The sequence below is a fragment of the Chionomys nivalis genome, chromosome 2 (genome assembly GCF_950005125.1).
Source record: "Chionomys nivalis chromosome 2, mChiNiv1.1, whole genome shotgun sequence".
Classification (NCBI taxonomy): Eukaryota; Metazoa; Chordata; class Mammalia; order Rodentia; family Cricetidae; genus Chionomys; species Chionomys nivalis.
The window spans coordinates 12,403,480-12,419,544 of NC_080087.1; the positions used below are offsets into that span (position 1 = coordinate 12,403,480).

The 16,065-nt window shown below is 46.1% G+C and overlaps 1 protein-coding gene across 2 annotated transcripts in view; it reads right to left on the minus strand.

The window, feature by feature from the left end:
* The window catches only part of Snx9 (sorting nexin 9), a 90,435-nt gene that overhangs the window by 40,073 nt on the left and 34,297 nt on the right, over nucleotides 1-16,065 (minus strand). For both annotated transcript variants that reach the window (XM_057762606.1, XM_057762607.1), the window contains exons 2-4: nucleotides 10,589-10,675; nucleotides 5,913-5,987; nucleotides 4,112-4,237 (exon numbers count right to left, since the gene is read on the minus strand). In XM_057762606.1, coding sequence (XP_057618589.1) covers nucleotides 4,112-4,237; nucleotides 5,913-5,987; nucleotides 10,589-10,675 — 288 coding nt within the window. The remainder of the gene's footprint in view (nucleotides 1-4,111; nucleotides 4,238-5,912; nucleotides 5,988-10,588; nucleotides 10,676-16,065) is intronic.

The window sequence follows — 16,065 nt, forward strand, 5'->3', positions numbered from 1 at the left end:
ATGTAGCTGCCACCAAAGACAAATGCGCTGGAACTTTACCCAGTAAGCAACAGCTACGTGGCAATACAGCGATGAAAAAAATGGGTTAATTTAAAATATAAGAGTTAGCCAAAAATATGCTTAAGCTATTGGCCGAACAGTATTGCAAATAATATAGTTTCTGTGTGATTATTTCGTGGTCTTGGCAGCCGGGAACAAACAAACAGCCTCCCCCAACAGGAGTGAGGATGGGCATGACAAATACAATGCATGTCATATAACTCGCAAGACAGACCCAGAAAAAATACAGTTGAGACTGCAAAATGTCGGGATTTTAACCCTTTCCTTTCAAAAGCACCAACTGTGTGGGAGCCCAGTCAGGAAGACCAGAGCCACCCTGTTACCTCACGGCAGACTGAGAGTCACACTAGGAACTGAGAGGCAAAAGTAAATGTCCTCTGGTATGTGCTTTTGTTGGAATATGGTTACTGACTTCCCTGACAACCTATGGAGCCCATGTCCTAGATCCACCAGTGCTCAGCATGGAACAAATACCATAAGGTGTCTATGGAGAAAAGGTAACTCAGAAGGACCATCGGGACCCAGTTCACATTCTCACTCATGCTAAAAATGACAACATACAGGAAACTTTTCAAATCACCGGTCCCCCAAGAACAGTGATCCTGGGTTACAGGAAACAAGAGGAGGTTTACAAACACCCCATTTGCTACCAGGATCTCACAGAGCCCAGAGCTCTGAGACTTGCTGAGGTAGAGCCTAAGATGAGGGCTGGAGTGAGAGCTGAACCCAGGAAGCTCCGGGTCTAGAGGGCCTAGGTCTAGAGCTGACCCAGGAAGCTCCGGGTCTAGAGGGCCTAGGTCTAGAGCTGACCCAGGAAGCTCCGGGTCTAGAGGGCCTAGGTCTAGAGCTGACCCAGGAAGCTCCGGGTCTAGAGGGCCTAGGTCTAGAGCTGACCCAGGAAGCTCCGGGTCTAGAGGGCCTAGGTCTAGAGCTGAACCAGGAAGCTCCGGGTCTAGAGGGCCTAGGTCTAGAGCTGAACCAGGAAGCTCCGGGTCTAGAGGGCCTAGGTCTAGAGCTGAACCAGGAAGCTCCGGGTCTAGAGGGCCTAGGTCTAGAGCTGAACCAGGAAGCTCTGGGTCTACAGAGGGCCTAGGTCTAGAGCTGACATCTAATAAAGTCATTGTGAGGAATCTCTGTAAGTCAGAGGAGAACCAGGAGAGGAGATGCAAAGCACAATCCTAACACAGCAGAGCATCTCACAGTGCACAGTGGACTGCAAGGGTTCCCTTCAGTAGCAGGGCAAAGATACCCCTAAGTGAAATATTCCTTTGCTCACACTTAGAAAAGCTTAAAGTCAAAGAGAAATGGGCATTTAAAAACAACTTACATATATCATTAGGTTCAAAATATTAATGAGGGTGCAAGATATTTAGCACTGCAAAGAAAAATCAGAAAGTCTGGCATCCAATAAGGAAACTACCAGGAATGAAGAAGCAGGAAAATATGACCCATATCAAAGAGAAAAAAATTAGCCAACTGAGGCTGACCCAGTCAGAGTAAGGGAGCCCTGAAATCTACTCAATGTAGGGAAACAACTGAACTGAGTTCTCCCCAGGAGGCAACCACAAATAGAGAAAACAGCAGAACTCAGTGGGCTTAACTGCAGTGAGCCCATCAACATGAACCCTCAGGTCACAATGCTACGCAAAAGAAGGAAGAGGAAACTCATTAGCTGCTCTGAAGCAGCCATAAAACAACAGCAATTAAAGAGAAAGAATTCTACATTGGTCCTGAACTCTAAAGCTGCATCAGGTAGCCAGGTAGCTACAGCTCAGCTGATGATGGGACATGGACAGGAGCAAGCCAGGCCTGCACACACAGGAGGAAAAGATCAGTGGTTCCGGCCATGTTAACAACAGGCAGCAGGCTGTTAGGAGGACAGTGAGTAGCATCAAATTCATTCCACGCAGATTCCTTTCTGGAGAGAGGATAAAATGCAATGTAATGGAAAAAGACTGTCACCCAGATAGTACAAGTGTCCCCTGGTCTCAGCAATGACTGCCCAGACATTATGTATCTTGATGTGATGTAACATGAAGCATAGCATGTCATCTGTGCTGCAGGCTCACACAGAACGTCTGATCTGAGCCCATTCAGTCCTTAAGCTCCCATGGTCATTCAGGGTACTGTGGTGTAAGACACAGTCCAGACCAGGCATGTGGGCTTCTCTAGTGGCAGCTGCTGGCTGTGCAGTGATGAGTTTGCTGTATCTTGCTTCCCGTGGACATCCTAGGGCACCTAGAGCAAGCACCTGCATCTGATAACTAAACATGCAGCCAGAGCAGGGCAGGTGCCTTCTGGGAGAACATGCTGAACCTGTCTCATCTCTGAGTTTAGGTGATTAGATGACTTCTCTCACGCCGACACAGGAAGTCAGGCCATGGCCACCATGACTTTTCATATCTGAGCTGGGTCAGACCCTGTAGGTGGACTATGATTGAGACTTACTTTTGTTAAGGTGGATTTCTGCTTGGCATTTCAACCATACTGGCAAACTAGTTTACAAAGGAGACACTGAAGTGTAAGATACCAATGAGTGGGCTCCAGCTCCCACAGCTTACTGTTCCCTTCCAAAAGCACTTATAGCTCAACACAGTCAATAGATTACTAGTTGGTAAGTCCACCGAGAAGCCACCCTACGATTTATGTTACTGTCTTAAAGGAGAGGTCCTGTGTGTATCCAAGGCTCCACCCTACGATTTATGTCACTGTCTTAAAGGAGAGGTCCTGTCCTGTGTGTATTCAAGGCTCCACCTCATTACACCTGTAGAGAGCTCCCAGGGCTTCACTTGAACACTGCGTGTCCTGCTGCAGCTTGGCTGCCCTGCCGGGTCTTCCAGGGCAGGACTTTCCCCGAGGTATACGAGAAACTGAATGGAAAGTTAGCATTTACTGTTCACAACAGGGGGAGTTTAGAGAGGGTGTTTCTCTCTTCAGCTCATCCGCGTGACTAAGATAGCATCACATTTCTCACTGATTAAGCATTCAGTAACTGCTGCCCATGGACTACAAAGTGAAGGAGGAAGCAAGCACTGCCCCCACCCAGCTGGGACACTGTGATGGGAATCACTGAGGGAGATTTAACTGTTTCTCCCAAAGAGGCCAGAGGACACAACATCCTCTCATGTGAACGCCTAACCACTCAACTCAAAACACCTGTTTTGTTACTCGTAGAGCTAAATCTCAGTTCTACAGATGAAGCTCTGGAGACTTTAGGATCAAGTAATAGAAACACAGAACATATGATATGTACTCCTCTGTCACTCTTATTTTGTATTTGACGCAGAGTCTAACTATGCAGTCCTGGCTGGCTTAGAACTTGCTATGTAGACCAGGCTGGCCTGGAACTCACAGACCCACCTGCCTCTGCCTCCCAAGTGTGAGTGTGGGGATTAAAGGCACACACCACCATGCGATGTTGAAAATATGTACATTCTTAAAACACAAGGGCACACTGGGCGCACTCACAGCCAGCAGCGCTAGCACATAAGTAAGTGCCCGAGTGCCTGACAAGAGGATAACAAAGCCCTGGTCTGGTCAAACAGACACTGGCCGCCTCTATCAGTTTCCTTCCTTCTTTATAGACCCTCATTCTGGGGAATATTTGGCCTTTGGAGGGTTGTATTCAAATCCTAATACTCTCAAAAGCAAATTTTAACACCCTATCTTGCATTTTTGGTTTTAGTGTTGTAGTCTTTAGCAGGCATTTCAGGTGAGGTCTGTGTTAATTCCCAGCAGGAATGTCATACATCCCTCATGCCTCAGCCCCTCACGCCACACAATGTCATGCCACAAAATCCCCTCACGCCGTACAGCCCTCACACCACACACCCCCTCACGCCATATACCCTCATGCCACACCCCCTCACACGGCACACACCCCTCACATGGTACCCCCCACGACACTCCCCCCCTTCATGGAACTCTCCCCCCCCCCCCACAGCTACTTTGATATTGCTTTCAGGGAACAATGACAGCAAGGCCGAACCACAGCTTCCACTTAAGCTTGATCTCAGGAAAGCCAGTTCAGGCCACAGGAGGAGGGACGTACCTGGCTGTTGCTGTTGGCAGAAGACGAGTTGGCCTGAGCAGTGCTCGCTGAGAGAGAATCGAGGAAAGCTTGGTCCGCCACGGAATTTCCACAAGAAAACGGATCTTTTCCATCACTGGGTAAAATCTGCACATTAGAAAGAAGCCATCGTTTCATGGATTGCGCTGCAGTGAGAGCTTATGGGAGACAGCAAGTGCCGTCTATCACGGCAGACACTCCGTGCGCTGCAGACATCCCTCTAAGGACGGTTTCTGCTGCTCACCATACTGATGATAAGATGCAATTTCATTTGCATTTACTTTAAACAATTTTTTTCTTGAGATTTCTTCTTTGACTTATGTGCAACTTAGACTAATTTTCACTTTGGTATTTTCTAGCAATCCTTCTGTTATTTGTTTGGAGTTAAATTTCACTATAGTCTAAGAGGCACTCTATGACTGATCTTCTCTCTCTCTCTCTCTCTCTCTCTCTCTCTCTCTCTCTCTCTCTCTCTCTCCCCCCCTCCCCCCCCCCCGTCGGGTGATTGTGCTAGGGGTCAAACAGTGTGGTACTAAGTTCTACCCCTGATTCTCTTCTCTTGGGCACATTAAATGCTTTATAGTTCAGAACATGGCCTATTGTAGTTCATGGAATCTACCATATCCTGCTGAAGAATGATCTACTGGTTCATCCATGTTCTGGCCAATTTTAGCCTGTTGGATAGGTCTGTTTTTGGTACAGTCCTGAAAGACACACAAAAAAGTTGAAACTACTCCTCTTTAGAGGCAAACAGAATTCTATAAATAAAAAGGATACCAATATCAACCTAAATCCTTGGATTTCTCTGTCTTGTCCAGTTTAGGATCTTACAAGTGCAGTGCATACAGCCAGAACAGGATCTGAAACTCAGACTTTCAAATCGTGCTCAGGGGCCTCTAAACGGCTGGCCTTGTAAGGACAAAGCTATGGCATGTGTGTGAACACGCATTTCTGAAGGGAAGAAAAGCTACTGATTTCCCAGAGAGTTTAAGACTCTCCACCTCTCATTTTCAACCACAGACAAGAGAACACAGACAGAGAGCAGAGCCTCCCCACTGGGCTGTCAGGTCCCAGGGCAGCATTCTTCACACGGCCCTCTTCTACACTGAGTGAACCAAAGACTCACAGCTCTTGATCCAGCTCCAATTTTAGTCACAGGTGCATCAGGAAACCTCAGTTCCTGTCGCTCAAGATGATTGGCAAATGCTCAGTTTTGAGACCTACAGGCAGCCAGCAGGGGTGCCAGGTAGCTGACCCAGAAGGTGGCATGGCTACCCAGTGGCTTTGACTCTGCAGGATCACCTCAGGATATGGGGGTGCTATCCTTTGCTGCAGCAGAGACACCCTTGTGTCTATGGAAATAGCTGAAGGAAGTGTGACGCCTACCCTCTAAAGACTCCATTTAAACTCTGTCAGTTAACCTACCACAGAGCTCTGGGCGGCAGGTACTATATATCAGCAAAAGAAAAATGGGGGATTTTATTCAGAAAAACTAAAAGTTGCTACTCTGGGAAGGAAGCTAACCTAAACATCCTCGTAGCTTAGGCCTATAGGAAATCCTTTCCCTTTTTCTACTTCAATGTACTTTCCGTGTTTTATTTAATTACTACTTACTACTTTTCCAACGAAATTTTACTTTTAAAATGGTTGCTATCTTCCTGACAGCCTTTTAACTCAACTGGTAAAAAGATGCCGAACAAAGATCAGCTTTAGTTAATCAATGGTGGTACGTTCTTACCTCCACATAGTCTGTAGGAACAAGCCTGTTCTCCTATGTTCTTACCTCCACATAGTCCGTAGGAACAAGCCCTTGTTCTCCTTTGTTGTTTCTTCCTTCCAGCCATCCACCACCAACATTCTAACAGAAAAGATAAAGGTAAAAGTTGAAGTTAGGATTTCCTGTTGAAAATTTGTGCTGAGAATTGGTATAATATATAATTTTTACATGAAAAATAACAAACATTTTATGACTACAGAGTTAATACTGTTCAAAATCATACATTCTTAAATCTTGTTTCTTATAGAAAATAGTGCAATCTAACAAGACAAAAAGAGTCTCAAGAAGTGATTAAATACTTTGTGTGCACCTGTATGTGCATATAAACACAGGTGGGATCAGAGGTCAACCTCGGGTGTTATTCCCTGGGCACTGTCTACAGTCTTTAAAGAACATATGTGTGTGTATGTATTTACTTCCTGTGTGTGCATGTGCTCATGTGCCACACTTGTGTGCAGATTAAAAGACAACTTTCAGGAGTAGGGTCTCTCTTCTACCACGTGAGTGCTGGAGTCATCAACTCATGTCCCGGAGCTGGGTGGCAAGCACCCATATCGGCTGAGTTATCTCTCTGGCCTAGGGCTCACCAAATAGAGCAGGCTGGCTAGTCACACAGGTCCAAGAACCCACTTGACTCCACCCACCAAGGGGCACCAAGGGGCTTTTCATGTGGCTTCTGGGATTGAACCCAGGTCCCCAAGTTTATAAGCCTAGCATTTTACCAACAGACATATCTTCCCATTCATGAATATATTCTCAAGGTAACCCAGAGAATAAAACTAGGAAATGTGACATAAAATAAAAAGATGGGCATAGAAAATGTGAATTTTTACGCTAATTTGTCATACAAGGTCTGTCAATGTAGTCAATATTGTTTAATGGCATTAATATTCTAGGAGATTTTCAGGTTAAAAGTAAAATTTTAAGTCAGCAATGAGGCTAACGGGATATCTGATAATGTTAGACAATTACTAATTTTATTAAATGGCTGGAATGGTAATGTCATTCTGTCCGAAAAGCAAATCTATTTGTATTTTTATGTGTTAGAAATGCATCATTGGGGCAGAGAGATGGCTCAGTGGTTAAGAGCATGGACTAGTCTCATGGAGAACCTAAGTTCAGTTCCTAGCAACCACACAGGGTGGTTCCCAACCATGTGTAACTCCAGCTGCGGGGATCTGATGCCTCCACTAGCACCCGCTGCACTCGTGTGTATGCTGATCTACAGACACACACACTTACACATAATTAAAAATTAAAATAGATTTTAAAAGTACATATGAAGTCTTTTCTATTTTGTGTGTATATATTTGTATGTGTGTGTCTATATAAATGTTTGTGTAGTTGTGGGTAAATCAACACCTGATCCTCAGGCACTGTCTCCTTGTCGTTTTAAAGATGAGATCTCCCTAGCCGGGAGATAGTGGCACACACCTTTAATCCCAACACTCGGGAGGCAGAGGCAGGCGGATCTCTGTGAGTTCGAGGCCAGCCTGGTCTACAAGAGCTAGTTCCAGGAAAGGCTCCAAAGCCACAGAGAAATCCTGTCTCGGGGGGTGGGGGTGGGGGGGGGGGAGATGAGGTCTCCCTCTCTCACTGATGTAGATTTCACCAAGAAGACTAGGCTGGCCAGAGCACCTAGGATCCATCCTTCCCCTACCTCCTTAGTGCTGGGGCTACAGCTTTTTAAAATGTGGGTTTTTGAACCCGAGTCACCCAAGTATTTTCCTGGCTGAGCCAGCACCTCAGTCTCCAGCTTTAGTTTTTAGGGAGGGGCATAGTCAGTGTACATGATATCCTGTGGCCATCAGTCGGTCTCAAACATGTGGCTCAAGTGATGCTCCTGCCCAGCTTCCAAAATGTCAGGGACCACAAATGTGTGCCAAGAAACGTAGGTTAAAAATTCTTATGGATGAAATGATACAATCACATCTGATTCAAATCGATCAGCTATACTGCAAGACAGGACAGCTGAAGGAGAAGCCACATCATAGAAGACATGAGATGGGGCATGCGTCACAGAAGACATGAGATGGGGCATGTATCACAGAAGACATGAGATGGTCACGTGTCACAGAAGACGTGGGATGGGTCACATGTCACAGAAGACATGAGATGGGGCATGCATCACAGAAGACATGAGATGGTCACGTGTCACAGAAGACATGGGATGGGTCACACGTCACAGAAGACATGGATGGGTCACATGTCACAGAAGACGTGAGACGGGTCATGGCCTGGTTGATGATTACTGATGCTGGACAACAGGAGGAGGAGACGAAGGTGTTTATGAATGTATTCTCTCTCAAAATAATTTAAAATTGAAAATATATATGCCTCCTTTTCACTAAACACCACACATTGTAGTTTATTACATATGAGAAAATAATCATATTATGTATAGGAAAATAATAACATGTAGTATATTATATATAGAAAAATTTTTCAAAAGGGAATTTCCAATTTTAAGTGAGAGGTGGCATTTGCACAGTCTCATTGGGTTCCAGGAGCATTCATGGCTGGCATCAAGACCATCCACCTTATGGAGAAGAAAACCTTTTAATTTAAAAATAAACTTTAAGGATACTAGAGAGATAGCTCAGCAGCTGGGAGCACTGGCTGCTCTTCTAGAAGACCCAGGTTTGATTCCCAGCTCCCAGGACTGTGGGAGGGGACCTGGAAGAAGGGCTTCAGGTGGAGCTATGACATGGGTGAGGGGACAGAGTCACAACAGGAAAGGCCTGCTCTGGAGTGGGAGTATCTGTGAGGGTGTATGTATAAGAATGGTGCCTGTAAATGGGAAGGTTGGTTTTTTAAGAGCAGTGCATATGTCAAGGTGTGTGTGCATTTGATAGCATGTACACATATACTTTACAGTGGTGTGTATAAATATATCTGCAGGTACATACATGTTCCCGTGCACACACGATAGAACATAAAGGACTGGGTCTAATGGTAGGGGAGGGATCCTATAGACCCACAGCTGATTGGAAGCCACTGGGAGGAGTAGCATTTTAGACAGGACATGGACTTAAGAGACAGGGGCCAGGCAGGAAGGCACACAATCCAGGTGAGAAGAGCTTAATGCAGGGTGATGATAGCCGAGGCAGAGACCAGGTGCAAACAAGACTGGAGAGATAAAGCTAATGTCTTTCCATGAATATAGGCTGGGAGTCTTATCGGAACGACTGGGTGACACACAGCACAGAAAAAATGAAAAGAATTCAGGAGGACCAGGACAGTGTGGGTGGTAACCGTAAGTACCATGGACATGCTAAGTCTGAAGTGCTTGTGGGAAGATTTCTGAGACGTAGTGAGGGACGCCCATGTGAACTTGGATGACCTACTCAGGCTGCAAATACTATGGATTTAACATATATGAGCCAAAAATATAATGATATGAGAATAATAGCAAAAAGCAAATAGAGGGACTCTAGTGACCCAACACATTCTTCTGCCTCAGATACAATTACTAGACCATGATGGAATATTCAGGAAGGAAAACTGGGGAATGAAACTGACAAACATGGAGCCTAGGGCAAGAGACACAGGTCACAGAGGAGACGCGGCAGCTGGTGTGGACCCTAGGGCTGCAGTAGGGACAAGGGAGGACATGCCCAGGGGACACCGTGGAGGGGGTGGAGCCTGTTCTCTCCCTGGTGCCTGGGGGAGGAGGGGAGGATGGGGCGCAGCAGTGGTTGAGAATTTTGCTCATTTTCTAACTACAAAGATTAATTCTCCCACCTGCTCTTCTTCCTTCCGAATAAAACATTAATAATCGAGACAGTTTTTCTCAGAACTATTCCAAATGGGCTTCTTCTTACATCACCGTCACTTGCTTTAAGGATGACTACTAGAAAGTTGCACATAAAAAGAATTAAACACACTGGCACTCAGGAGGCAGAGGCAGGCAGATCTGAGCTCAAGGCCAGCCTAGTTTACAGAGGGAGTTCCAAGATAGTCAAAGATAAACAAGAGAAACTCTGTCTTAAAAAACAAACAAACAAACAACAAAGAATTAAACATAGTGAGGTGACTATCACACAGAGACAACAGATCTTGGCCTACAATTATTTAAAAATGGAATTAAGTTTACTTCTGAGAATCCTGGTAACAAAAATCACAAAAGAAACTCAAGGGACTATAAAGAGTGTAGTCTCTAAAAGGGGACATGGCAACTATCCATCAGGAGAGCCTGCACAACAGATACTCATGGGAAGGTGCATATGTGCATATGTCTGTGTGTGCATACACAAGTTCAAAGACAGTGTGACAATGCGAAGCTATGTGCCACACAGCGATGCCATCCCCCTGCTAACATGCATGGCTGTCTGGTAATCCAATTGCAGGATCAGGCTTGGGACAGCGAGAGCACTCAGTAAACTAGGTGGTTTAGGAAGGTCAGCACCATAGCCCCTGAAGTCTATCAAAGACTTCAGCATCGGGGTGTAAGGACAAAGCATGGGAACTGACTGCAGAACCATGACAAGGGGCTTGACAGGTTACAGATGTTAGGAAAAAAAAGCACCGATTCAGCCATGTGCTCAGCCATCTTCAGGGACTGACGTCTCCCGGTGTGCACCTTACAGCTCCTTACAGTGCCACCAGTATTTCAGAAGCAACAGCTACAACACTGGGTGTGAGCTGATGAATCCATAGTGCTGTAAGCACTGGGCTCTTACCGGGTTTGTAACTGTGATGATTTCCCCTTCGCTGACTGTCAGCTCATTGTTTCCAGGTTCAGCAGCAAAGTCATACATAACCCGAGCCTGCAGGGGGCGGACAGGAAAGCAGATGTTACAAATGTACAGCAAACACAAACCCAGACAACCTTTAGCTTGTTCATAAACACAAAGGTGTGAACCTGACAAAGGCTGTGGCTGATCCGGAAGAAAGGAAAACAGTCCAGGACGCTTGTCTCCTTAGGAACCCTGACGGCCACAGCCCCTGCACACACCGCACTTGGAAGTTAGCCCTAATACATGGCTCCAAGCACACACATTTCACTAAGAAAGAAAAAGGGATGCTTTTTGTTGGCTAGTCTTAAGTAGACATAGGTGTTTATAACGGGTCCACTTGGGAATTCGGGTGCTGTGCACAGGCACGCCATACCAGGTTCACACCTAAGAGAAACTCTTGGGATCAAATACTCAGCAGGCCAGGAGCTGGCCCCGGGGTGACTTTGTTCACATGGAGTGGAGTCTCCAGCAATTTAACTTGGCCATCTGAGACTCACACAGCAGACCCTGCTTTCTCCCATACTTTCCACCAGCCCAAGAGCTACACAGGGCTGTGTGTGCTAGCCAGATGACCTCAACAGCCTTGATGGCCAAACATTCAAAGCAGGTAACTCACTTGTCTCGCAAGCATGAGGATCCGCGTTCGGATCTCCAGCACTCACATAAATAAACGCTTGACAATTCTGACCGCTTTTAATTCTAGCTCTTGGATGGCACAGACGGGGCGGGGGGGATCTTGGAGCAAATCAAGTAACTAGACTATGCCAACCAGCAGGCTCTGGGCTCAGCCGAGACCCCGCCTAAATAAATACGGTGAAAGCAACTGAGGAAGACTTCTGACGTCAGTCTAGATCTCCACGAATACCTGCATACACAGGCATGCACACTGGCACACACATGTCCAAGTGTGCAGACATGCACACACACGAACACACCCCTCACACAGACACATACATGAATGAATGAATGAATGAATGAATGAATGGGAAAATGGACTAAAAGGAGATGTTCTGTGGTGTGAGGAAGGCTGGTCTTTCAGCTTATTCAGGTGGAGCCCTGAGACAGCAATGACAGATTGTTGTGTTCCTTGAGGCACCGTCAGGCATGCTTCACCAGAGAGAACTAAGACTGTAAAAAGTGTGTCTGCGGCTAACTGCATGTGTTAGGAAAGTACTCCGTAAAGAACTTACATCCTTACTGCAGCATCTTTGCGGGGCTTAGGACAGGGGCTTTTCCTGTAGCCCAGGATGGCCCAGCACTCAATGGAGGCAGTCTTCCCACTTCAGTCACCATGCCCAGATTCTGACCAGTTTCCAGCTCTACGTGTCTCAAGGATTTCTCCCTCCAGAAGACCACCTAAAAACTGGGGTCACGTGTGCCTAGGATCAGCGTTTGCTTTAGAAGTGCCTGGCTATAATGAAAAGGAAACTTGGGTTTCCGATACGGCTAATGAAACAGGACAGTGTGGTTGCATTCACTTCACCTGTCTTCACCAAACATCCGCCAAACACAGAAAGAACCAGCCTTTCACTGCCCACCGTCTCCCTTTCCTATCCACTTCAATCAGAACTGTTAACAGAGATGAACGAGTCACAAGTAGTAATATAAGATAGGGGACCCCACTATCTTTAAATTAAAAAAAAAAAAGATAACAAGCTCTCCTGAGTAAATTGGGAGCACGAAGACCTCGGGGGAGGGTTGAAGGGGAGGGGAGAGGCAGGGAAGGGAGCAGAGAAAAATGCAGAGCTCATTCAAAAATCAATAAAAAAATAAGATAGACTACCGGGTGAACACGCCATAAACTGGGCATTTAAAAATGTTACAGAATATTATTATGGTGCTTCATGATTTTCAATGGAAAATTGTTTCAACTTTTCCCCCACACTTAAAATTTTTCCTAAAAAATACTGGAAAGAAGCAAATGGCAGTGTAGTTTGTCAGTCAAGAAAGCCCATCAGTTGTCCCCTGGGAGCACGGAAAGGGCCAAGACCAGCAGGGCACAAACACTGCCCGTCTACTCAGATCAAGACAAAGGACAAAGAAACCACGTGGAGGTGCTCTCCGCACACAGCTGCACAGGAGATAGAGTTCTGCTTGTCATGTTGTGGGATAGTTTCTGAAAACATGTCACATCAACCTCAATGCTCTGCGACGGGGCAGGAGGTGATAAATGCAAAGGCGCCCGCGGAAGGAAGTGAGCTTCCTCTGGAGGGGAGCCCAGATGCTGGCTCAGCTCCGCACTGAAGAGCAGCCTGCTGCTTTGTTGCTGCTCCTTAAGATGCCTGCTGCATCTTTCCAGTCCAGCTACTCCCAGTTAGTGCCCAGAACAGAATCCAGAGGCCCCTTGTTCACTAGGTGTAATCTGGTGAGCCAGAGTGTAAGACAAGTGAACACTGAGATGGAGAGTCCGTCAGACTAGACATTAGTGGACATCTCTTAGTCCCCAGGTCCATAGTGCTGGGAGGCAGCCCTAGGAGGGATGTATCTGTTAGTTATCAGAATCTAATGCCATAAAACAGGCCTGTGAGATGGGGTTCACTCTCCCAGCTGTTCTGCCATGTGAGCACCCAATGTCCCTCCCTCCACAGGACAAAGTATTCAAAGTGCCACTTGGGATACAGAGTGGTATAGTGGGAGCTGCGGGCTGTGTTCCTGCCGCCCCAGCTCCTGGTCGCCTGGCTAGCTTATGCCCCGAAATAACAACACACAAACTGTATTCTTTTAAACACTGCTTGGCCCATTATATCTAGCCTCTTCTCGGCTAACTCTCGCACCTGGACTAGCCCATTTCTAATAATGTGTGTAGCACCACAAGGTGTGCGTACCGGGAAGATTCTAGCCTACGTCCATCCTGGGTCGGAGCTTCATGGCATCTGCCCCAGAGAGGAGAGCTATCGAGTCTGAGCTTACTTCCTCTTCCTCCCAGCATTCTGTTCTGTTTACTCCACCCACCTATGTTCTAACCTATGAGGGCCAAGCAGTTTCTTTATTATTTAACCAATGACCTTCCTCCATCAGAGTGGGTTCTAACACAGTCTGGAACTTTGACTTCCCAGCTTCCGTAATGCTGGGAGAACAAATCCCATTCTTTGTAAGCTACCTACCCTCCAGGATTTCTGCAATGGCTGCACAATGGACTAATGTCCACAGAAAAAGTGATAAAACAGTGTGAACATGTTTAAAGCATGCTTCAAAAGCTAGAGATGCCCCTTAGAAAACAGAACGGAGAATAATTTCGAAGAACAAAAAGATTTAATAGCACATTTTCACACAAGCATACACTGTTGGGAGAAGATGTATTGGACACTAAGCATGTGCAAGACAGGGAGCCTTCAGCACTGACGACCACTGGGCTGGCTCATCACCACTTCCTTTCCTAGCATTTGGCGCCTGCCTCTTTCCACGCTTTGTCTCCATCACCTCCCTTTTCCTCCTATCCATCAATGATGAGATCTACAAAGACACACACACTGCCTCAACTCCACCGTCTACCTGTCTATGTCCTATACACACTGCCTCAACTCCACCGTCTACCCGTCTATGCCCTATACACACTGCCTCAACTCCACCATCTACCCGTCTATGTCCTATACACACTGCCTCAACTCCACCGTCTACCCGTCTATGTCCTATACACACTGCCTCAACTCCACCGTCTACCCGTCTATGTCCTATACACACTGTCTCAACTCCACCGTCTACCCGTCTATGTCCTATACACACTGTCTCAACTCCACCGACTACCCGTCTATGTCCTATACACACTGTCTCAACTCCACCGACTACCCGTCTATGTCCTATACACACTGCCTCAACTCCACCGACTACCCGTCTATGTCCTATACACACTGCCTCAACTCCACCGTCTACCCGTCTATGCCCTATACACACTGTCTCAACTCCACCAACTACCCGTCTATGTCCTATACACACTGTCTCAACTCCACCGACTACCCGTCTATGTCCTATACACACTGCCTCAACTCCACCGACTACCCGTCTATGTCCTATACACACTGCCTCAACTCCACCGACTACCCGTCTATGTCCTATACACACTGTCTCAACTCCACCGACTACCCGTCTATGTCCTATGTGGCCTCTACAAGAAAAGGTTCATGTTTTTTCATCACTGCCTCTTCCAATGGTGTCTGCGTTCTGGAGCTATGTTCCCACAACGTTCCTGCTTAGCACAGAACTTCACGCTATATATTCAGTTCAGATTACCAACTACAATCAATCCCCCAAACGTAAATTTCAAAAATCATATATGAGGTAAATGGCTGGTAAGCATATTCTAGATACTAGTAAAACACACACAGACAGAGTCAAAGCTCTCAAATGCTCCCAAGACACCTAGAGTGCACAGCACACCAGCTGCTGGCTACACAGCCTATCTCCATAAAGGCACACTTCTCAGAGGAGAGAGAGCACACAAATATTGCTCCTTTTTCAATCTATGCTGCTCGTGTCAGCTCCAAATCACTTTCTTTTGTTTCCCTCTGATTCTGACCATAAAAATCACTACATGCCTCAGTGGGAGAGGGCACCTCAGGCCCTGGGTTTGCTTCCCATCTACATATACACAAGGTAGGAAGCGGGTAGAGGGGGAGAGGGAAGGCAAGAGAAAGAGATTACTAACTTTAATACAAAACAATTGAACAAGTTATAAGAAACTCTGCAGTGTAGGCTGGTGAGATGCCTCTGAGGCTAAAGGGGCCTGACGCCAAGGCTGATGACCTGAGTAAGATCCATGGAACTCACACGGTAGGTAGTGAGAACTGATGCACTCAAGTTATCCCTTGATGACCACACACATGCCATGGTGCACATACCTCCCAAATCAACCAAACAATCAATCAAAATTTGAAACATTAGCAATCATATCAGAAATCATTCTAATAGAAAGGTTTTTTTGTTTTGTTTTGTTTTGTTTTTCCGAGATAGGGTTTCTTTGTGTAACAGTCCTAGTCCTGGCTGTCCTGAAACTAGTTCTGTACACCAGGCTGACCTTGAACTCAGAGATCTGCCTGCCTTTGCCTCCCAAGTACTGGGGTTAAAGGCATGTGCCACCACCACCCGGCTTATAGAAAGGAGTTATATAATTCAAGAAATAGCCGCCCAACAGGAAAATGGACAGAGGAACATATGGCTGAAGAAACTTAAAACAGCAATTAAACATATGAAGAATTGCTCAATTTCTCACACATAAGACATTGATTTGATAGATTTTGTCAAATTTTTCCTCTATCAGGACTTATCCTTTAAACAGATAGATATAGAGATGTATGTGTATGTCTGTACATGTCTCTGTGTGTGCAAATGTTTCTCTCTCTCTCTTTCTCTCTCTCTCTCTCTCTCTGTGTGTGTGTGTGTAATGGTTCTCCCCATCTTCACAAATAGAAAAATTAAATGTTCTC